The 23,847-nt window shown below is 46.6% G+C and overlaps 1 protein-coding gene across 4 annotated transcripts in view; it reads right to left on the minus strand.

Moving 5' to 3' along the window:
- Positions 1-15,696, minus strand: part of ANGEL2 (angel homolog 2) — a 402,703-nt gene extending 387,007 nt beyond the window's left edge. For 3 of the 4 annotated variants that reach the window (XM_085612885.1, XM_085612891.1, XM_085612889.1), the window contains exon 1: positions 15,471-15,694. In XM_085612885.1, the coding sequence (XP_085469011.1) occupies positions 15,471-15,531 (61 nt within the window). In that variant the 5' untranslated portion in view covers positions 15,532-15,694. Of the gene's footprint in view, positions 1-15,470 lie in introns of all 4 variants that reach the window. The other variant, XM_085612886.1, reaches the window with a different exon arrangement.
- Between the last annotated feature and the right edge of the window lie 8,151 nt (positions 15,697-23,847).

The raw sequence follows: 23,847 nt of genomic DNA on the forward strand, positions 1-23,847 counted from the left end.
CGACAGCTTACAGCCGTGCGCCACCAGCTAGCAGCATTGGATCAGGATAGAGCAGAATATGCGGAATTACGGCTGAAGCACGCATACTACACCGGGGGGGATAAATGCGGACGTCTCCTTGCTCACAAGTTGCGGGAAGTCCATCAGCAGCGTGGGGTCAAAAATATCACCCGAGTGGCGGCACATGTGTGTCTGAGGACGGGGCTATAGCGGAGACATTTCGTGACTTCTATGCCACTCTTTACACAGGGGACTCGCTGGACGGTTCGGAGGGGGTGGCCTTCCTTGATTCCGTTACTTTACCTACACTGACTATGCCTCAAGCTGACCACCTAGATAGGGAAATTCAGAAAGAGGAAGTCATAGCAGGTATATCTCGTCTCAATCTGGGGAAAGCCCCCGACCCAGACGGTTTTTCCGCGATTTTTTACAAGACGGATTGCGCCGTGCTCGCCCCGATACTCACCCGGTTGTTTAATTCCTTTGCCGCCCAAGGGGCAATACCCGGGGATCTTTTGGAAGCCTCTATAGTGGTGATACCCAAACCTGGAAAGGACAGATCCCGCTGTGAATCATACCGCCCAATTTCCCTCCTCAACATAGACTTCAAACTATACACGGGGATCCTGGCTTCTCGTCTTGGCCCCTACATGACTAGCCTCATTGACCCAGATCAAGCAGGGTTTATCACGGAACGGCAAACGGCAGATAACACCAAAAGAGTTTTGCACCTTATCGAGAAAGCTACTCGAGTGCCAGGAGAGTTCATGATGCTGGCTATTGATGCCAAAAAAGCATTTGACCGGGTACACTGGCCATATTTGGAGGAGGTGCTAGGGAAAGTCGGGATGTCGCAACGGTTTCGCACGTACATATTCAACTGCTATAAGTTTCCCATCGCAACGGTTAGAGTGAATGGCTACACTTCCTCCCGATTCCATATTGAGAGAGGCACGAGACAGGGATGTCCATTATCCCCCCTCCTTTTTGTCCTTTATATAGAACTGTTAGCTCAAAGAATATGGCAAAACCCGGAGGTACAGGGGATTACATTCGGGGGCTTTTGTCACGATCCGCTGTGGTTCCTGTAGATTCGAGTGAAGCACAAGGGTTCCACCTCCCGACGTCCCCGGCTCTGGCTTACAGAAACACAGAGTACCAGGGCAATCAGGCGAGGGAAAAGGGATAGGATGGGAACAGCGGGGATTGGGAGTCCTGCAATATAAAGGAACAAAAGAACATATAGGAATGACCACCAGTAAACCTACTCTCATTTAGGTCTCACTAGAATGCCTAACAAATGTGCCACATCAGTCATGCCACATGCCACTGCACCTGCAGCTTAGCCTCAACAGATAGCGTTAATCCCAAAACTAGAGGGCACACCCCCTCCAACACCAGCAAGATATTTTTAGTCCTTTCTCCCTCTTTCTCCCTTGTTTGCGTCCCCCAGTATCAAATGGCACTGCTGAGCGTTTCTCTGGTTACCTCTCTTTTGCCTGAACCCCACGGTTACTACTCTATCATTATCAGCATGTAGAGGTTAGTGTTTTTTCCGCTTCCAGGTGAGAGCGAGAGCGAAAGTAGAAGCAAAGTCACGCAAGCCCCATCACCTCACAAGCGTTGTTTTGTTGTGCAGAATATACAGTCCCGAACAGGGCAGCCCCTCACTGATTCCGGAGATACCTGTATCCTTACGAGAGTCCCAATGAAGCTGCCTCGATGTCCGTTAGAAAGAGCTCGCTCCTAACCTCTCGTCAATCCTTAGTTCTTGAAACGCGGCGACGCTTACGTCAGCGTCCCGCGGTGGAGTTCCTGGAACACGGAACCAAATTCCATAAGCAGTGTACCTCCCATCGGCTTCCTACCATGACAGGGTACGTGCCGCTCGCAACGATGTCGTAGACGCTAGCACCAGCGTTTTCCTCGTTCCACGAGGGGCGTCTTGTCCAACTTGAATCCAATAGCCAGTATTACGCGCCTCGATTGGCTCGCGACCCGCGTATTTACCCGCCTTGGCCACGCCTTCTCACAGCCGGGAATTCTGGGTGTTGTAGTTCTCCTCCGGCTGTACCTTCGGTAGGCGCACTTGATCAGCGCCTGACAGCTTTACCCACACTATTAGCTTATATGCAGACGATGTGCTGATATCACTCACTGAACCGAGGTCTGCGCTGCCGGCGTGCATGGCAGAACTAGACGCCTTTGCCCGAGTCGCGGGATTTAAGGTGAACACGGACAAGTCTATGGCCCTCGATCTCGCCTTGTCACGACCCACTCGGGATTACCTACAATCCATACTCCCCATCCAATGGGCGACGGACGCGATCTCTTACCTGGGGATCCAGCTGGCTCCATCTCTCCCAGCAGTGGTGGATGTCAACTATGCAATACTGCGCGGGAAAATCCGTCGGGAACAGGGCCGGTGGAAACACTACCCCCTGTCATGGCTGGGTCGGGTGGCGGCGGTGAAAATGACTATTCTACCGCAGATTCTTTATCTCTTCCGCACCATACCTCTACGACCGCCAGCCGATTGGATTCGTCGGACTCAATCCGAGCTGGCCCAGTTTATCTGGAATGGCCGGAAACCACGAATAAGACGTGCCTTGGTGGTGCTCGCTCCAGATTTCGGAGGACTGGGTGTCCCGGATCTCCAGCTCTATTTCCAGGCGGCACAGTTGCAGTACCTGGTGGAGTGGAGTAGATGGGAATCCGAGAAACATTGGCTATTCCAGGATCAGGCAGTGGCGGCCCATCCCTTGCAGGAAATAAAGTTCCTACGCAAGCCTCATAGGCCTCCTAACCTCTATGCCTCACACATCACACGAGTCCCCCTAGAAGTGTGGGATGCCACTAACGCTAAACATGAACTCACAACCTTTCCGTCCCCGCTCACTCCCCTAACGGACAACCCTGATTTTGCTCCGGGGTTGGACAAAGTAGCTTTTTCTGGCTGGAAAGCGGCGGGGTGACGGTTTTTGTACCACATGTATGGTCCTGACGGGGTTCACTCGTTTGCCCACATGAAGCAAGAATTTGGGTTTCAGGAGGCAGAAAGACTTCGGTACTTTCAGGTGAGGCACTGGGCGCTCCAGCCGCAGATCCGCTCAGGGGCGGATAGGTGCTTTTCCTCCTATGAGAGATGGCTTCTCACGCGTACGTCAGACCGAAAACTCATATCGGACCTCTACAAGACACTGCAGCTGATACATACGCACAATCACAACCCCAGCAGGGAACGCTGGGAGCGGGAGTTGGGCAGAGTTCTAACACATAAAGAGTGGGAGGGAATATACTATAGAGCCAGGCATTCTGCATACCACATGGGACTCACGGAGACATTCACAAAGATAATGACATACTGGTACTACACCCCGGAACGCTTGCACGACATGGACCATACCTGAGAGGCGACGTGCTGGAGAGGCTGTGGCCAAGTGGGCAACCTAGTACATCTACTCTGGGAGTGCGCACACATTCAACCATACTGGACGCAGGTGCTGGATGAGGTGGATAAGCACTTCGAGACGTAGATAACGCGCTTTCCGGCCTATGTCCTATTGGGTCTTCCCAATCCCTTGACCTATCCACTAAAATCCCGTAGAGGCAGACAGATCGCTATTGCACTAGGGTATGCAACACAAAACATTCTCGCACATTGACGCACTCCCACTCCCCCAGCTTTTACGGGTTGGCTATATCGCCTGTGGTATGTCCTAGGGATGGAGAAGCTAGCGCTCACCCTGGCAGGGGAGGGAACTAAATATGGGGAATTGTGACAACCATTCCGGTCATTGCTGGCTACTGAATTCCGAGAAGTCACGTGCCCCAGATATTTAAGGCTGCTTCGGCTCACGGAGGTGGAGCAGGCGGATGGCTAAAGGTATCGTCAGAGGGTTTATATATAGCTTAAGTGGGGGACGCGGGGTAGGAGAAGGAGAGGGGGGGGGGGGAGGTGTTTTATTGTTCATTTTATGTATATCATGGCACAGGGGGCCACGTACAGTTGAGTAATATTCCACAGCCACCGAGCATGGTGGTATTCATATTGCATCCCATGACGACAGATGTCTGTATGTGGCTATGCTTTCTGTTTTTGTAAATTAATAAAAACATTTAAACCATAAATGGTAGCCGCGCGCCACTTTCTTTAAACGCGGCTCACTGTAAGCTGAATACAGCAAGCAACGTCTAAAGAGAGGGACGTGGCCACCAATAAAGTGGTCCCACATTTGCGAGAGTTTGAGCTATTGCCATTATAAATGACACAATGCCTTTTATTTATGTGTTGGTTTTCAAAACACATAAATTAAAGGCATTGTCATTTACAATGCCAATACCTTAAACTTTTGCAAATTCGAGACCTATTGCATTGCAAATGCTTGTCGTTTTATTTTTCTTCTGCAGTGAACTTACTGCGGGGAAGGTAAATTAATTATTTTTTTATTATGTGCATCCACATGCGCCCCTCTTCCCGCACGTGAGCCATGCCGGCCGCCACTGGTATGTGCATCACATGTATCACTATCACTCACAATAATCAGACTTCGGACCATTAAGGAAATGTATTCAGAAGCGTGAATACGTGCTTTGCCAATAATAAATCTTCTGAAACAGCATCTCTGTTAAACTGTTACTTTTCAGAGCCCATGCTTTATGTAACAATTATTATTACATCAGCAGTAGAAATATGTTTAAATAGTAAAATACACAACTCTACTCTGGGAGCAATCTTACAAAGAAGTTTAGTACCGGTGTTCATTCTCTGTCGATAGCCATACTGTTGCTACGCAGAAGCCAGGAAGGTGGGCCTCACTTCGCCAGCTTTCATGTTCAAAAATAGTTGTGCAGTCTGGGGCCACTGTCTGTTCAAGGGGAAAGGCAATCTCAAGGTGCAGCAGGAGTCAATGGAATGCATTGAAGATGCAATATGGGGGCACTATGGTTGCTCAAGATCCTCGCATGGATTGAAGAAATGATGTGTGGCGATGCAAGCTGATAATCCAAGACTTCATCAGGTCCTTAACCTTGCATCAAGAAAGTTGTGCAGAAAATGCAAGGAGTAAGCATATACAACACCAACACTTATTCACAACACACAAACTTGTTCTTTCACAACAGCAGCAATAGAGAAGCAAGACAGTTTTCTGATGAGATTGGTCAGCTGCCATGGGCAGCAGTTGCAGTTCTGACCTCCTTACAACAATTTGCTGAGCATGGGCTCTTGATGATTAAGGAAGGTCTTATCCTCACTTGGGCAGTCCATCTCCTTCAAAAACAGCAACTAAGTGTTTTTTTCCCAGTCCTTAAAGTATGATCCTTATCCTTAGAGGGAGACGTCCAAGATTCTCTCCAATCCTCACTTCCCTCTGTACTAGAGTGCAGAGATCCAAGGTGGAAAATGTGAATCCATGATATGTTGTAGGGGTGAGATTATTTTCTATTCTGTAAACATTCAAACTAAAAATTGTCAGCAAAATGTTTTGGGGCGGAGGGAAGATGAATGAACTCAGTTAATTACATTCAATATGCCACATCTTCATGGCATCCATATACCCAGGAAGTACTTGTCATCTGTTTTGTCTACTGAACTCCCAGCCTTTGTTCTTCAAGCACATGGCACATGATGAAGGCATGGGGAAGACAGCCCATTATCATTGTAAGAAGTGTACAGCCTGGCCTTGCCAAATAGTGATCACTTTAAGTGGGTGTTAAAAACAAGGTATGCTACGTAGTCATGACACGTAGGAAAAGGTATAAGTTTATTCTTCAAGTTATATCTTCAGTTACAGAAAGATGACAAGTTCCATGTCGTGCTCCACCAGGAGCAGCGTCCTTGCTGCTCAACCCATACACTCCAACTGAATCTTGTTCAAGCACAAACACTCCCAGAATTCTGATGACCTCACCACTGGCTGAGCAGCAAGGCAAAGAACATCAATGGGGAGGATGCAGTCTATCAGAAAGTAGATTACAACACATCTTCCCCCTTATAGAGACAAAAATAAGTCTTACAGACATAAGATGATAACACCCGAACAACCCGTCCAAATTATTTATGGGTACCACCACAAACAGTATACAAACAAGATTGAACAGGAACCCCAAAACATAGCAACATGTTCACACCTTATGTCCATGACCAACTAGGAAGGACAATAACAATAGGGTGCAAAGCACATTCTCTTAGAAATCTTCACAATGGGTACCTCATAACCCACCTCACCCCAGACTCAAGGCAACTGTTACAGGGTATCATTCAACCCTTAAACAATGGATATCTCAACCCACCTCGCCTCACACTCAGGGCATAAACGCACCTATAAATATAAAGGTGGTAAAATCTCAGTCACACTTAAGGACGTCAGAATCCTCACATCAGGACAGGATCCCCCTTAAAGAACCAATCTGGTTAACACATCACCTTAAAACTAGCATGCAGACATACAGTGGCATGAGACAGTAACCCCCAGTAACATACAAAATACAGGTGAGCAACCTTTCACCCGAACCTACTCTTAGTACACAAAGAATGCTCCTCTCATTCCATTCTGGTTTAAAAATTCAGCATGGCAAATACGCATGTAACAAACTCAGTAGGGCATAGAAACATACACCTAGGCAGCAAATTCATCTTTGTATCAATAGAAATAAACACCGGCAGCCCAAACTGCATGACATTGCATAAAACATTACAAAAGCTAGTAACACAATATTCCCTTCTCAAGAGAGCGACATCTCAACCGAACAATATTCCCCCTTTTGTATATCTAATTTCAGTTGCAGCACCTCAGTATTGTATAGTTCTGTCATGGTTACCTTTTCTTCCCTTCCCTGCTTCAGTTTGTACCTCTCAATAGCTAAATCTATCCGCCCATATTAACAAACTAACCTCTTCCTGTTTCCTCCTTCTAAAAACTCTAAGGAAAATTTTCCCTTTTATAACAACAGAATTTCAAAAGACAATTGTAGTCTCACTCTTTTTGTCAAAATTAGACTACTGTAACGCCCTTTTTGTGGGAATTGGCAAGGCACAGGAGAGGAAGCTCCAATCATTGCAAAATGCGGCAGCTAGGTTGCTTATGAATATACCTAAGGGCCGCCCCACTTCAGAGGCCATTAAAACTCTACACTGGCTCCCGGTCCGACATAGGGTTAATTTTAAAGCTCTATGTCTAGTACACAAGGCTCTCTATGGCGGTATATCCAGGGAAGTGGGGAAACTCTTCACAAGATATCTTCCTGTCAGAACATTCAGATCATCTACAGAAGGTCTTGTTTGTATCCCAAAAACGCGGAAGGTCAGATGGGGAGGTCGAACATTATCTCACTGTGCGGCAAAATTATGGAACCAGATGCCATGTCCTCTGCGATGTCAACCGAACCGTTTAAATTTCAGGAAGGATTTAAAAACCTGGTTATTCGGTAAAAATTAAGAACCCACCTGGAGTAATGTCACGTCTCACACCCAGCGCCAAGACGCCACGGCATTCGTGCGCTTTACAAATAACACTTCAAATCAATGTGTTAACCCACCGCCGAGAGCTGAGGCGCATGTTCAAGTTTTTAATTATACTCACGCTTGCAGTTAAAACGAAGGCCATAGAACTAGAAAGTTTTACTCCTCCTCTTGTTTCTGACACGCGTTGCAAACCGCTCATGCTTCCTACACGCGTTGCATACTGCTTCCTTACAGCAGTGCGCGTTCTAGCCTCCACCCTGTTGCGTCAGCAAAATGCCTGCACACGTACATTCCCGTGCCTGGAATGCGGATTCACCTCGCACATAGCACAGTTGCATGGCTATAATGCACGTTCCAATACAGAAACCTGACTCAGATAGAGCTGTCAGCATTTCAGTCTTCAGCCACACGTCACAAGGGAGACTGCGGCACGTGACTGTAGTGTTTAACCTGTGCATGCAACAACTCACGCTCACTTGAGAGTATGGTTTCTAATGACACAGCTGTCCGCGCTTCAGTTTCTAAAGCCTCATCGCATCTCAGCCATTCAAATGTAGCACTAACTTGTGACCAGTAAAAGGTAAGGGGGTATGCGCTCATCCGACTTCAGCTGCACTCCCCACACGCTTGGGGGTGGGAAAAACACACGCAAGCTCACACTGCTTTGTTTTAAGTGCAGCACCACACTCACGCTACCAACAGTGAGCGCAAAATACACTTTCCACCGTGCTTCACTGCTGGCAATTAAACCATTCCAGTACGTGCCTCACACAACTATTTGCTCACCGCCGGTTCCAAATTTACCGGTTTCAAACATAAAAAGTCAAATCCAGTAGTGTTTTTTATATATATATATATATTCAGTGAAAAAACCATAGGTTTAACACATGTTATAGTTAGCTGGACATTTTACTCGTAAAAAACCAATGAAATTCCCCCGTTATAGTTAGTTCAGCTAACTATAACTCGCGCGCCCGCAATGCACTGCTGATGACGTCACATATTACATCACTCATGACATGGTCAGTGACATCACTCATGACATCACTGATGACATCTCAAATGACATCACTGATGACATCATCCAGTGAATGTGTGTTTTTCTGAAAATTAAATATGTTTTATATATGTATATCTCAAGGTCGATGGAAGAATAAATGGGTATACAAGTGTCTAAATGGATGATTTTTATTTGAAAAATTGATTGTGTAACTGACTGATTAAGTGTATCATAGTGAATACATGGCTTAGTGAGTATTGTTTAAATATTTAAATATCTGTATCAGTCTCTCTCTTTGTGTATAAGTGGCTGCATGGGTTGGTGAGTAGCTACATGAGTGTCTATATAGGTTATTTGTTGGTTTTTTGAGTATCAGTGTCTGATGTCTGTATGGTTTGGTGGGGGGTATTACGTAGTGCATAGGTGCATGAATGAATGACTCAGTCTTTGTATGTGTTGAAGTCAGCATGTGTGCAGGACTCTATGGGTGCATGAGTGTGTGTATGGGTGTGTTAGTGAGTGATTGACTTTCTCTATAGTGTCTTTATGAGTAACTACATATGTTTTAAACTAGTATATGTGACTATTGGTGTATATAAGTGAGTATATGTGAGAGTGAGAGATTGAAAGAGTTCCTGAAAGAATAAGTATGTGGTTCTATAAGTGATTGTTTAAAAGAGTAAGTATGTGTAAGTTTCCGTAAAAGTAAGTGTGGTGGTGTGTGTATAACTGTATATTTAAGTAAATGGATGTTTGATTCTTTATTAGCATGAGTGACTATGTGTGTGAGTAACTCCATGGATGAGTGGCATTGTGTAACAGGGTGTATAGGTGTATGAGTACATATGATGAGTGAGTACATGTATGAGTGACTGTATAGGACTGTTGGTGAATGAGTGGATGTGTATGTGAATCTTAGAATTACTGAAGAGGTTGTTGTAATTGGTATTGGTATGTCCATTGTTTTGAAAATGTTAGTTTGTATTTTTGAGTGTGTGTATCAAAGGTTATATTAGGGGAAGAGGAGCTCTGCCACTCTATCTCAAGGATGATGTCATCAGTGATGTCATCAGTGATGTCATGAGTGATGTAATATGTGACGTCATCAGCAGTGCATTGCGGGCGCGCGAGTTATAGTTAGCTGAACTAACTATAACGGGGGAATTTCATTGGTTTTTTACGAGTAAAATGTCCAGCTAACTATAACGTGTTAAACCTATGGTTTTTTCACTGAATTTCTAAGGTTTTTTAAATGCTAATTCCTAACTATAACGTGTGTGAAACCCATGGTTTTTTCAGTGAATTTGCAAGGTTTTTTAAATGCTAATTCCTAACTATAACGTGTGTGAAACCTATGGTTTTTTCAGTGAATTTGCAAGGTTTTTTAAATGCTAATCCCTAACTATATCGTTTTTGAAACCTTTGGTTTTTTCAGAGAATTTGTATGGTTTTTTATATGATAAGTTATGTATTTTTAATTAAAGATATTTTTTTTTATTTAAATAAAATTACTTTATATTCATTTATATATTATCTGTATTTTTTTATAAATTATTTTTTTTAAAAATTCAATTTGGATATTTTTTTTTATTTAATTTTTTATGTCCACTTTTTTTTTTTTTTATAAATTCTTGGGGTCTAGTACTATTTTATGAATTCCGGCGTACGTTATTTACGTACGCAAATATACTTAATGGAGCGCGCACCCAGTACGTATGCGTACGTACGTACGCATGCGTCCTACGCCCTCGACGCGGTTTACTTCCGCATACGCTAAAATTATGCGCAATAACGGTCGCTTATACGCGTGTTCAACGTATGCGCGCTAGGTACGCGTATATGACGTATGCACCTTCGCGTTTACGCGTTCGTGCATACGTCATCGCGGGGTGCGCGCACGGAGCTTGCGCAGTGCGCGCACCTCGGGTTTATACATAATAAAACAATATTTCTTATTGGTTATCATTACTTTCAGTTTCTAATTGTATCAATACCACACCCAATCCCCTCATGGCAAGTCATGTGATCAAGAATCTTCACTTTTGATTGGTTTGAAGTACTTTCTGTTCCAGATTCTTCCCAAACCACACCTACTCCCCTCATTATTAGTTCTGATTCCTTTGGAGAAGGAGCTATTCTGTTGTTGAGAGACAATGGCTGAACAGCAACCTACTTCAGACAGTGAGCAGGACACTCTTGAGAGGCAGAGGAACAGGAAGCAGAAAGACAGCTTTATATGGCAGTTTTTCACTTTTCCAGAGAATGAGAAAAAGGTAAATGCACCGAAAGTTACATGTGTACTTTGTAAAAAAGTCTTATCTCGTGGGAATCCTAACAAGAAATATTCTTTTAGCATTCACACTATGTTGAGACATGTTTACAAAATGCATCCAGTATCTTATCGTCGAGCTTCTGGAGAAAACCCTCCACCTGCTCAGCCGACGACATCAGCAGCAGCTCAGCCGAGCACATCTTCGGCAGCTCAGGGGAGCACTTCAGCTGCGATGGTGCCTTCACCTGTTTCTTTACCTCTTGTTGGTCCACCTTGTTTGGCGAGGTTGTCTACACGGTGCACTGATTGCGGTTCTCTTATTTCTGTGGGGGAGACCAGTCTTGATCTCCTTCAGAGAAAATTTGATGCGCATACGTGCACTAGGCCATAGATGTTTTTTCTTTTTTTGCGTTTTTCTCTTCCTGTTTCCCTCCATTAACTCAAGGGCTCTTTTAAGAGCCACTTATAAACTTAATCAAACAAATTTTGTTTTTAGAAATTTTTTTTGAAATTTTTTTGAGGTGCGCGCACCCATGTTTTTTTTAATTTTTTTTTTTTTGAGAGACTACAATTAAAAATTGAAAATGTGATTGTACAGAAGTACAAACCTCAAAACCCCACTCGCTTAAATGCGTTTTTTTTTTATTTTGTTTTATTACGTTTTTTTTCGGGTGCGCGCTGGGTGCGCGCACTCGGCGATATTTTTTTACAAAATATTAACCTTTTTTTTTGCCCTACAAGGTCCTACTTTAACCCCCTTACAATGCCTACTGGGTCTATTTCTACCCACTCTGCCCCCTTTTCAAGTTCTCCCCCTTTGTTTATCACCCCCTCTTTATGGGATTGACAAAATGGCGGCCGCCGCTTCCTGATTTCCACCGATTCGAATGTTTACTAAGATCTAACAACCAATCAGAATTGCGCTCGCGCACGGCGAGGTGCGCGCACCCAGCGCGCTTATATATATATATATATTGATTTAAAGGCTATTTTCTCAGAATCTACTGAACAGATTTACACCAGACCTACAAAAGGCACTTCCTTGACCTGGGGACTACCTCTCTGCCAAATTTCTAGTAATTCTGTTCAGCCGTTCGGGCTGTAGCCCTGTCTAAAGGTCCTATGGAAAAATGCATGGGAAAAACGTGTTTTGGGACCCCCCTTTTATCTCAGCCCCCGCTTGACAAATCCCCCCAAGACTTTCAGGGTAGGAGCGGAGCGTAGCGCCCCACCTATTTTGAGAAATTCGCGAACATTCGTCGACCGGCGCCAAAGTTATTCCAAATAGAATGTTGCGGATTTCCTATGGAAAAGGGGTCCTAACTATAACTACCTACTGGCGACCGCCAGTAGGTAATATATATATATATATATATATATATAAATACATACATACACACACACACACACACACACACACACACACACACACTTTATTTTTTTTTTAACTCTGCACACACGCTGTTCAACAGACCATTTCCTTAGTAATAATAGTCCATTTAAGCAGGTATATCAAATCTGTGTACAGATGAGCGGACTATCCTCTCGGTCTGCAAGCAGCCCACTGCTTCTGCTGCACACTGCGCTGGCCTGTGAGAAAAAATAATAAAATATTGCCCTGGACTGTAGGCTATCTGTTGAAATAGACACCGGTGGGACTTCCAGGCACAATTCCTCTTTACAGGCTTCAATCTCTTTTCTTCTGCAATCTTCATAGTGTCTTGTGTTATTCTTCTGGCTACTTTTCATCTTTTCTGTTCCAGCATTTAACTATCTTTTACGCTTGGGTCTTCTCCACTCGTTGCCAATGTTAAAAACGAAGTATGTCACGTAGTCACGTCAAGAAAGGAATAGGATATAAGTTTGTTCTTCAAGTTATATCTTCATTTACAGGAAAATGATAGTTCCATGTAATGCCCCACTGGGAGCAGGCTCCTTGCTGCTCAGCCCATACCCTCCAACTGACTTGTCCAAGCACAAAAGCTCCCACAAACGCTCTTTTGAATCTTCAAACAGGTAAGCCCTTACGGCAGTTTACCTCACGAGATCCCAAATGGTGGCAGGTGCCCAGAAGAATAATCCAACAGTGTCTCACTTTCTTTCCAATGCCTGTATTTTGGCTGTACATGATCCTTAATACTCTTACTGTGTTCCAACAACGTGTTGTTCAGATTTCTGCAATCCCAACACACGTTGTACTGTCTGTAAAGTAATCCGTCCATATTTTAAATCACTAAAATATTTGCAAGCGATGATCCTCACAGAGTTGAGATCGTCGCCACTTTGTAAAGATGACAAAGTCAACTTGCAATTCATACATCCAATATTCCCAACTCAGTTACAGCACGTGATAAACAACTGCCCTGACCGTCTTCCCTCCAGCAACTCACGCTCCCAACCGATTTCTCCCAGAATACTACCACCCCACCATTCTAGTACATCATGCTTCCCCCCCCCAACATTCTACTCACACAATAATAACGATATCACACTTCAGTTACAGGAAAGTGATAAGTTCCATGTAATGCCCCACAGGAGCAGCCTCCTTGCTGCTCAGCCCATACACTCCAACTTACCCTTGTCCAAGCACAAACACTCCCAGCATTCCAATGACCTCACCACTGGCTGAGCAGCAAGGCAGAGAACAACAATGGCGAGGATGAATTACATCAGAAAGTAGATTACAACAGGTGTAGCTTAACCAAGGTGACAGGCCCATTAGAACAGATTGAGCTCAGTCAAGCGACAACAAAACCTCTCACCTCTCCTTCATTCAGGATGAGTATTTTAAGCCAGACAATTGTACCTAGGTTCACTAAACATTGTATAGGAAGAAAGGCACCGAGAAAAGCAGTACAGGGGGAGCAAGCAGAGAGAAGGGAGACAGCACATTCCAGCATACACTAACCATATGGAACACAATCTCAGTCTCTAGGAGTTACATACCTATGGAAAGGGCCAACAGTTGGGCTACACCAGCACATATGTCCCAAACACTCTTGTACACATTGGATAAGGAATCGGGGCAATAGGGGGACCCATTTATGACCTATGTTGTGTGTGGCTTTTACTAGGGGAAGCCAGACTCCCCCACTCTGATTGAGCAAAACAGGTCTGTACCCAGATACTAGAATCAGCAACCACCGGCAATTAATATTGTCAAAGACCAGTTATGGAAGCAAAAGGCACTATTCTTAAAAAAGCAGTAAGTACCACGATGGGATTAGTATTCTGTTTTAAAACAGCATACCATAAATACGCAGGAACTTATCAAGAAACGTGCTGCATATGTTTCTTGCCAAGACAAAAATATTGGATTTGTCTGGGTGTAAAAATGAGGTGCAGATTGTTTCACGGATACTGCGTAAGGGATTTTCAACCGTCGAGTATACAAAACGATATACTACCAGGAAATAAGCACACAATGCAGATTTAAGTGCTTAAAACAAGGCGGCCTAATTTCAAGCACTCTATACACGTTCTTTACTATGACATTTCTTGCTCATAATTAAACACCTCCAATGTTCGTACTTCAATTAATGCTCTTAAAACTTAACCAGAGACTTGAAATATCCATTCCAAGATAGCCCTTGCCTGCATGATTAAATAACACTCCAATCTCTTCACTCTTCTTAAACCTCTTATCCAGTTTTTTCTGCGAAAAGCCTTCACGTCCTTTTGACAGGGTCCTATGATAAGTCTCAGGAAAAAGCCCACATTGGACCTCAAATAATTACAAACTTCCAGCCAACCAACACCTTGGAGTTCCTAAATAATTGGCGCGGTTAATTCATTTAAGCAGGGCCGGCTTTTGGCATGAGCGACCTGGGCCCAATTTTCAGAGGGGGTGTAATGAACGGTCCCCATTAGGTCATGCTGGTAGCGGAGTCCCTCTCGCCTGGCTCCAGTGCAGAAGCGCTGTTTTAACACCCCATCAGCCCCCTTTCTTGTCCATCTCCCTCTCACCGCCCCTGCTGCCACACACCATTAACCCCCACCAAAAAACTTGGCACTAGGGTGAGGAGATAGTCAGGGAGTGATTCAGGTGAACTCGGGAGGTGCTGGGATTGCGTTCAGAGGCCAGCCACAATTCAGGAACTGATCTCGGACCACAGAAGGTACTTATTTTATCCACAAGCAGCGAGGGCGCTAAATTTCTTTACGCCCAGGGTACTATCATGGTAAAGGTCAACTCGGAGTTTAAGCTCCAAGTCTACTTGAACCATTTCAATGTACTTATCTAACAAAGTCTGGCCTCCGCCTGGGGCGGGGAACCCAGCGTGTCATTCTGGGAAGTTTAATGCACCACCATTCTTTAGTACTAAGCTGTTTAACTATCTGTAGCGTAGGTCGGCGTGTCCCCTGACAGATGCTGGTCTCACTGACACAAACTATTTTTTTCATATAAGAAACGTTATGATCAGCGTCAGTTACATAACAATAGCCCCAGCAGTGCGGGGGGGGGGGCGTGTTCCACCCCCCCCCCCCCCCGCACTGTGCAAGGGCGGTGGCCCATGGACTCTTGACTCAGTCTGGAGGGGGAGGGGGGGGAGGCTCCGTGTACTATGCAGGGGGGCTGGGCTCACATTTTGTTATGCCACGAATCAGCGAGCATCCAAGTTTAAATAAAATCGTGGAACACAATATTAGCACGCATTACATCAGGCTTCTAATGCCGCCTCGTGCCACCCCCAGTATACACACTGTCTGGTACAGGTACACTCCTAACTCACCTGTGTCCGGTGGCTTATGTCTAAGTCGTGCTTCCTCTGGACGCTGCCTGGAGCCTGCCATGAGCTTGTGCTCTGTAGCTGCAGGATAGACAATGTGTGACCTCCACCAATCACAGCCCGGGGCGGGCGCTGTTGCGTTCAGACGCGTAGCTCAGCGTCCAATCATCAAAATAATCGGCAACCAGCGCTGATCGGAGCTGGGAGCGTGGCCTGCTACCGGTCTCATTCCAGAATGTCTTCCCAATCAGAGAATGCATTCTTTTCATCTTGATGGACGTTTAACGGTAGCCATGTTGGATTGGGATTTTGTGTAGCCTGCCTGGTTGGATTGAAAGTCGTATGCAGAGATGGAACGTGGGCAAAGATACCGAAGAAGAACACCGCTACACACCAAATGTCAGTTCACGTTGTCCAGCACTTCCACATCGCTGGCATTCCGCTAGCCAGCCTTTAAACGTAGGAAGAAGTACTCCATTTCTATCATGACGAGACAGTGTTGAAGTTGAAGGGCATACATAGTTTATAAAAGAGCCTTGAGTCACTCAAGCAGGAGATGAGTTCTTTATTACATATTATGCCCGTAGGGTGCAGCAGCAGCAGCAGCAGCAGCAGGTAGGTCTTATCAGGCTCCATCCTCCTGCCATCTGTCCCAGTCTCCTAGTTTCCACTACAAACCAACATTCTATTGCATCATTCACATTCAGCATTCCACTCTCAGGATTCCAGACACCAGTGCAGACATGCAGGGAATGGAAACACACAGGATCCCGCATTTTAATGAACTGAGGTGACAATAGGTGATTAAGAAGGTTGTAATTAATACGTGATTAAGAAGGTATTAATTAATAAGTAGTATTTTACAATCCATTTGCAGGCCTGCCAAGTATCATGCATCTGGTGTGACTCTAACGCATTTCAGTGTGGTGTTCCGCATCACCGCACTGAAATGCATTGTCACGCATTTTAATGCCTGCCACTGTCTCAATCAGCTACCAGCGCTAAACAGGCTACTAGCGTGCGCCAGCACCTGTGACTCCTGTGCGCTTGCTCTGCTGCTCCCCGATTCTGCTTTTGTGCGACAATGTATCCTTGTTTTAGCCCTGCTAGCTGCATTCATTGAAATACCCACCCGCCCACGGCGTGGATGTCACATCACTGACTCACTGCCCAATAGTACGGAGACCCGGACAGTGGTGATGTCGTGGCTGTGACCTCACGTCCTGGTCTGGAAGGAAGTGAGGTCAGATATTGAAGAAGCCGCGGGACCAGACTGGAGTGAGTGGTGTGCTGTCCGCGTCCTGGCGTCCAGCGGCATTAGCGCTACTGGCAGAGTGTACACTGTGCTTCACTGACCGAGATTGATCCTGCATGATGTACTGGCCTTTGAGTGTATTGGTAAATTCAAAGCAGTGACATGGGGCAACTATCACTCTAAGCACATGATGGTACCGCTTGTGCCTGGGAGCTGCACTGAATCAAACCACCATTCGGCTTTAGGTCACGTGCTCCATCACAGCAGCGCGTAATCACGTTAAAAAATGCAACATCCTATCAGAGTAGCAGAGGCGTCGTGTGGGAGCTTTGTTTGTATTTCCTTGTTGCTTCTCGCCAGTAGAGAGTTCCTCTGGTCCATGCAACATAGCGGGACTCAGCCTCAGTGACAGTGCTGGTGATCTAGTCTAGGAGGAACGCATACCTGATTTTCTGCATCCGGCAGGCAGGATGTTTTTTAGGAAGTTTTGCCGGGCCTCCAGGAAGACATCGTGTGACAGAGACAGGGCTCGGAATCGGCTCAACTTGTCACGGTGAGTACGGTCTTTAAAGGTAAAGCTTAGTCTAATAATTTGTGTCACAGACTAGCCCACTCACTGTGACTTCTATTTCTGAGAGCATCTGCCTTCTCAGAGACCACTGAGCAGCCCTGAGCAGAGCAGCTGTCAGCAGTGTTTGTTCCCCACTGCAGCTTTCAAAAACCCTTTCTCCTCTTTCCTTTTTTGTTGGAGAGCTTGCTTGGGTCAGTTCCAGCTCAAAAGAAAATGGCAACCTAAAAAGACTGTGCGTAGACATGGAGTGAGATGGAAGACAGAGGACAGGAGGTAGTATGTGCAATCAGTGTGCACTGGGATTTTGTTGGTCTCCAGTCCACTGACTAAATAACTGCTTCTATTACCATAATGGCAATGAAAGAAAGCCAAACACACAAGATGATGGACGGAATGTTGCACATTGGAAAAATATTCACCCCCAGTCTCAGATCTGGGTTTAATCCATCGTTATTTTGCTCACCACACCACCCCAGTTCAGACATGGCCATATGCAAATCAGTCTTGACCCTGTGCCTCATGGGAACAGTCCAGCCCGAACTGCCAAGCCATGTCTTCCCTGGACCGGAATCAAGCATCCTAGGACCGGTTTCAGGGTTTCACCCCTCTTCAGCCAGGATAGCTTGACTCCAGTGGCTTAGTGAGCACGGGACCCACGTCTGAGCATACCCTTCCCACATAGGGCGAACAGCAAAACACACAAGATGATGGACGGAATGTTGCACATTGGCAAAACATTCACCCCAGTCATAGATCTGGGTCTAATCCATCGTTATTTTGCTCACCACACCACCCCAGTTCAGACATGGCCATATGCAAATCAGTCTTGACCCTGTGCCTCATGGGAACAGTCCAGCCCAAACTGCCAAGCCATGTCTTCCCTGGACCGGAATCAAGCATCCTAGAACTGGTTTCGGGGTTTCACCCCTCTTCAGCCAGGATAGCTTGACCCCAGTGGCGTAGTGAGCACGGGACCCACGTCTGGGCATACCCTTCCCACATAGGGCGAACAGCAAAACACACAAGATGATGGACGGAATGTTGCACATTGGCAAAACATTCACCCCCAGTCACAGATCTGGGTCTAATCCATCGTTATTTTGCTCACCACGCCACCCCAGTTCAGACATGGCGATATGCAAATCAGTCTTGACCCTGTGCCTCATGGGAACAGTCCAGCCCGAACTGCCAAGCCATGTCTTCCCTGGACCGGAATCAAGCATCCTAGGACCGGTTTCGAGGTTTCACCCCTCTTCAGCCAGGATAGCTAACGGCATGGTGAGCAAAAAAACGATGGATTTAGGGCCAGATCTCTGTACTGGGGTGAATGTATGACATTGTTCTGCATTCTGTCCATCAACTGTTGTTTTTGCATTTGTCACCCGAGTGGAAAGGGTATGCCCAGACGTGGGTCCCTTGCTTTCCATGCCACTGGAATCAAGCTATCTTGGCTGAAGAGGGGTGAAACCCTGAAACCGGTCCTAGGATGCTTTTTTCCAGTCCAGGGAGGACCTGGCTTGGCAGTTCGGGCTGAACTGTACCCATGAGGCACAGGGTCAAGACTGATTTGCATATGGCTGGGTTCAAGCTGGAACGGCATGCTGAGCAAAAAAACTATGGATTTAGGCCCAGATCTCTGTACTGGGGAGAATGTATGACATTGTTCTGCATTCTATCCATCAACTGTTGTTTTTGCATTTGTCACCCCGAGTGGGAAGGGTATGCACAGACGTGGGTCCCGTGCTCTCCATGCCACTGGAATCAAGCTATCTTGGTTGAAGAGGGGTAAAACCCTGAAACCGGTCCTAGGATGCTTGTTTCCAGTCCAGGGAGTACCTGGCTTGGCAGTTCGGGCTGGACTGTACCCATGACGCACAGGGTCAAGACTGATTTGCATGTGGCTGGGTTCAAACTGGAATGGCATGGTGAGCAAAAAAACGATGGATTTAGGCCCAGATCTCTGTACTGGGGTGAATGTATGACATTGTTCTGCATTCTGTCCATCAACTGTTGTTTTTGCATTTGTCACCCGAGTGGGAAGGGCATGCCCAGACGTGGGTCCCTTGCTTTCCATGCCACTGGAATCAAGCTATCTTGGCTGAAGAGGGGTGAAACCCTGAAACCGGTCCTAGGATGCTTGTTTCCTGTCCAGGGAGGACCTGGCTTGGCAGTTCGGGCTGAACTTTACCCATGAGGCACAGGGTCAAGACTGATTTGCATATGGCTGGGTTCAAGCTGGAACGGCATGGTGAGCAAAAAAACTATGGATTTAGCCCAGATCTCTGTACTGGGGAGAATGTATGACATTGTTCTGCATTCTATCCATCAACTGTTGTTTTTGCATTTGTCACCCTAAGTGGGAAGGGTATGCCCAGACGTGGGTCTTGTGCTCTCCATGCCACTGGAATCAAGCTATCTTGGCTGAAGAGGGGTGAAACCCTGAAACCGGTACTAGGATGCTTGTTTCCAGTCCAGGGAGGACCTGGCTTGGCAGTTCGGGCTGGACTGTACCCATGAGGCACAGGGTCAAGACTGATTTGCACATGGCTGGGTTCAAACTGGAACGGCATGGTGAACAAAAAAACTATGGATTTAGGCCCAGATCTCTGTACTGGGGTGAATGTATGACATTGTTCTGCATTCTGTCCATCAACTGTTGTTTTTGCAATGAAAGAAAGCCTTCAAAGCGCTGTGCAGCTCCTTGCATTTATGTAGTGGTCCCATTGTGCAGTCGTGGTAGTTAACAGGTTAGCATCAGACGTTGCTTTCTTGTCATTTTACATAAAACAAACAGTTTCAAGTAAAATGGTAATTCTGAAGCGAGTATATAGGTGCAGAATATATCCTTTTTGGAAAAGAGAGGAGCAGATGAAAATCATCAATACTTATAACACCCCGTCCCAGCTGCTTACAAACTACTAGATCACTGTCAGCCCATGGCCTGTTACAGGCGGGTCAAGCACTACAGAGTTACTTGATTCTTGTGTTTGGAGAGAGATCACGTATATGGTACTGTTTACAATTAAAATCTTGCAATAAGGTATTCCGTTGCCAAACACACTCTGGCAAATTTACAATGGTGTAATTTGTCTGTGGTTCTGCAAGCAACTGCAGAGGTCAGAACGGGTGTAAAATCATGTAGTTTGTGACTAGAGTGTGGTTACGCAATTGTTTTACAGCAGCATCAGGTTACAAAGTAGACGTCAAATAGTGCCTTTTAATTTCAGGTATTGCGTTACAACAAACAAATGATGGACGGAATGCTGACAATGCATACATTCTCCCCCAGTCAAGAGATCTGGGTTAAATCCATCGTTCTTTTGCCCACTACACCACCCCAGTTTAGACATGGCCATATGCAAATCAGTCTTGACCCTGTGCCTCATGGGAACAGTCCAGCCCGAACTGCCAAGCCATGTCTTCCCTGGACCGGAATCAAGCATCCTAGGACCGGTTTCTGGCTATCAGCCGTCATCAGCCAGGATAGCTTGACTCCAGTGGCGTAGTGAGCACGGGTCCCACGTCTGGGAATACCCATCCCACTTAGGGCGAAAAGCGTTACAACAAACAAATGATGGACGGAATGCTGACAATGCATACATTCTCCCCCAGTCAAGAGATCTGGGTTAAATCCATCGTTCTTTTGCCCACTACACCACCCCAGTTTAGACATGGCCATATGCAAATCAGTCTTGACCCTGTGCCTCATGGGAACAGTCCAGCCCGAACTGCCAAGCCATGTCTTCCCTGGACCGGAATCAAGCATCCTAGGACCGGTTTCTGGCTATCAGCCGTCATCAGCCAGGATAGCTTGACTCCAGTGGCGTAGTGAGCACGGGTCCCACGTCTGGGAATACCCATCCCACTTAGGGCGAAAAGCGTTACAACAAACAAATGATGGACGGAATGCTGACAATGCATACATTCTCCCCCAGTCAAGAGATCTGGGTTAAATCCATCGTTCTTTTGCCCACTACACCACCCCAGTTTAGACATGGCCATATGCAAATCAGTCTTGACCCTGTGCCTCATGGGAACAGTCCAGCCCGAACTGCCAAGCCATGTCTTCCCTGGACCGGAATCAAGCATCCTAGGACCGGTTTCTGGCTATCAGCCGTCATCAGCCAGGATAGCTTGACTCCAGTGGCGTAGTGAGCACGGGTCCCACGTCTGGGAATACCCATCCCACTTAGGGCGAAAAGCGTTACAACAAACAAATGATGGACGGAATGCTGACAATGCATACATTCTCCCCCAGTCAAGAGATCTGGGTTAAATCCATCGTTCTTTTGCCCACTACACCACCCCAGTTTAGACATGGCCATATGCAAATCAGTCTTGACCCTGTGCCTCATGGGAACAGTCCAGCCCGAACTGCCAAGCCATGTCTTCCCTGGACCGGAATCAAGCATCCTAGGACCGGTTTCTGGCTATCAGCCGTCATCAGCCAGGATAGCTTGACTCCAGTGGCGTAGTGAGCACGGGTCCCACGTCTGGGAATACCCATCCCACTTAGGGCGAAAAGCGTTACAACAAACAAATGATGGACGGAATGCTGACAATGCATACATTCTCCCCCAGTCAAGAGATCTGGGTTAAATCCATCGTTCTTTTGCCCACTACACCACCCCAGTTTAGACATGGCCATATGCAAATCAGTCTTGACCCTGTGCCTCATGGGAACAGTCCATCCCGAACTGCCAAGCCATGTCTTCCCTGGACCGGAATCAAGCATCCTAGGACCGGTTTCTGGCTATCAGCCGTCATCAGCCAGGATAGCTTGACTCCAGTGGCGTAGTGAGCACGGGTCCCACGTCTGGGAATACCCATCCCACTTAGGGCGAAAAGCGTTACAACAAACAAATGATGGACGGAATGCTGACAATGCATACATTCTCCCCCAGTCAAGAGATCTGGGTTAAATCCATCGTTCTTTTGCCCACTACACCACCCCAGTTTAGACATGGCCATATGCAAATCAGTCTTGACCCTGTGCCTCATGGGAACAGTCCAGCCCGAACTGCCAAGCCATGTCTTCCCTGGACCGGAATCAAGCATCCTAGGACCGGTTTCTGGCTATCAGCCGTCATCAGCCAGGATAGCTTGACTCCAGTGGCGTAGTGAGCACGGGTCCCACGTCTGGGAATACCCATCCCACTTAGGGCGAAAAGCGTTACAACAAACAAATGATGGACGGAATGCTGACAATGCATACATTCTCCCCCAGTCAAGAGATCTGGGTTAAATCCATCGTTCTTTTGCCCACTACACCACCCCAGTTTAGACATGGCCATATGCAAATCAGTCTTGACCCTGTGCCTCATGGGAACAGTCCAGCCCGAACTGCCAAGCCATGTCTTCCCTGGACCGGAATCAAGCATCCTAGGACCGGTTTCTGGCTATCAGCCGTCATCAGCCAGGATAGCTTGACTCCAGTGGCGTAGTGAGCACGGGTCCCACGTCTAGGAATACCCATCCCACTTAGGGCGAAAAGCGTTACAACAAACAAATGATGGACGGAATGCTGACAATGCATACATTCTCCCCCAGTCAAGAGATCTGGGTTAAATCCATCGTTCTTTTGCCCACTACACCACCCCAGTTTAGACATGGCCATATGCAAATCAGTCTTGACCCTGTGCCTCATGGGAACAGTCCAGCCCGAACTGCCAAGCCATGTCTTCCCTGGACCGGAATCAAGCATCCTAGGACCGGTTTCTGGCTATCAGCCGTCATCAGCCAGGATAGCTTGACTCCAGTGGCGTAGTGAGCACGGGTCCCACGTCTGGGAATACCCATCCCACTTAGGGCGAAAAGCGTTACAACAAACAAATGATGGACGGAATGCTGACAATGCATACATTCTCCCCCAGTCAAGAGATCTGGGTTAAATCCATCGTTCTTTTGCCCACTACACCACCCCAGTTTAGACATGGCCATATGCAAATCAGTCTTGACCCTGTGCCTCATGGGAACAGTCCAGCCCGAACTGCCAAGCCATGTCTTCCCTGGACCGGAATCAAGCATCCTAGGACCGGTTTCTGGCTATCAGCCGTCATCAGCCAGGATAGCTTGACTCCAGTGGCGTAGTGAGCACGGGTCCCACGTCTGGGAATACCCATCCCACTTAGGGCGAAAAGCGTTACAACAAACAAATGATGGACGGAATGCTGACAATGCATACATTCTCCCCCAGTCAAGAGATCTGGGTTAAATCCATCGTTCTTTTGCCCACTACACCACCCCAGTTTAGACATGGCCATATGCAAATCAGTCTTGACCCTGTGCCTCATGGGAACAGTCCAGCCCGAACTGCCAAGCCATGTCTTCCCTGGACCGGAATCAAGCATCCTAGGACCGGTTTCTGGCTATCAGCCGTCATCAGCCAGGATAGCTTGACTCCAGTGGCGTAGTGAGCACGGGTCCCACGTCTGGGAATACCCATCCCACTTAGGGCGAAAAGCGTTACAACAAACAAATGATGGACAGAATGCTGACAATGCATACATTCTCCCCCAGTCAAGAGATCTGGGTTAAATCCATCGTTCTTTTGC

The sequence above is a fragment of the Triturus cristatus genome, chromosome 6 (genome assembly GCF_964204655.1).
Source record: "Triturus cristatus chromosome 6, aTriCri1.1, whole genome shotgun sequence".
NCBI lineage: Eukaryota > Metazoa > Chordata > Amphibia > Caudata > Salamandridae > Triturus > Triturus cristatus.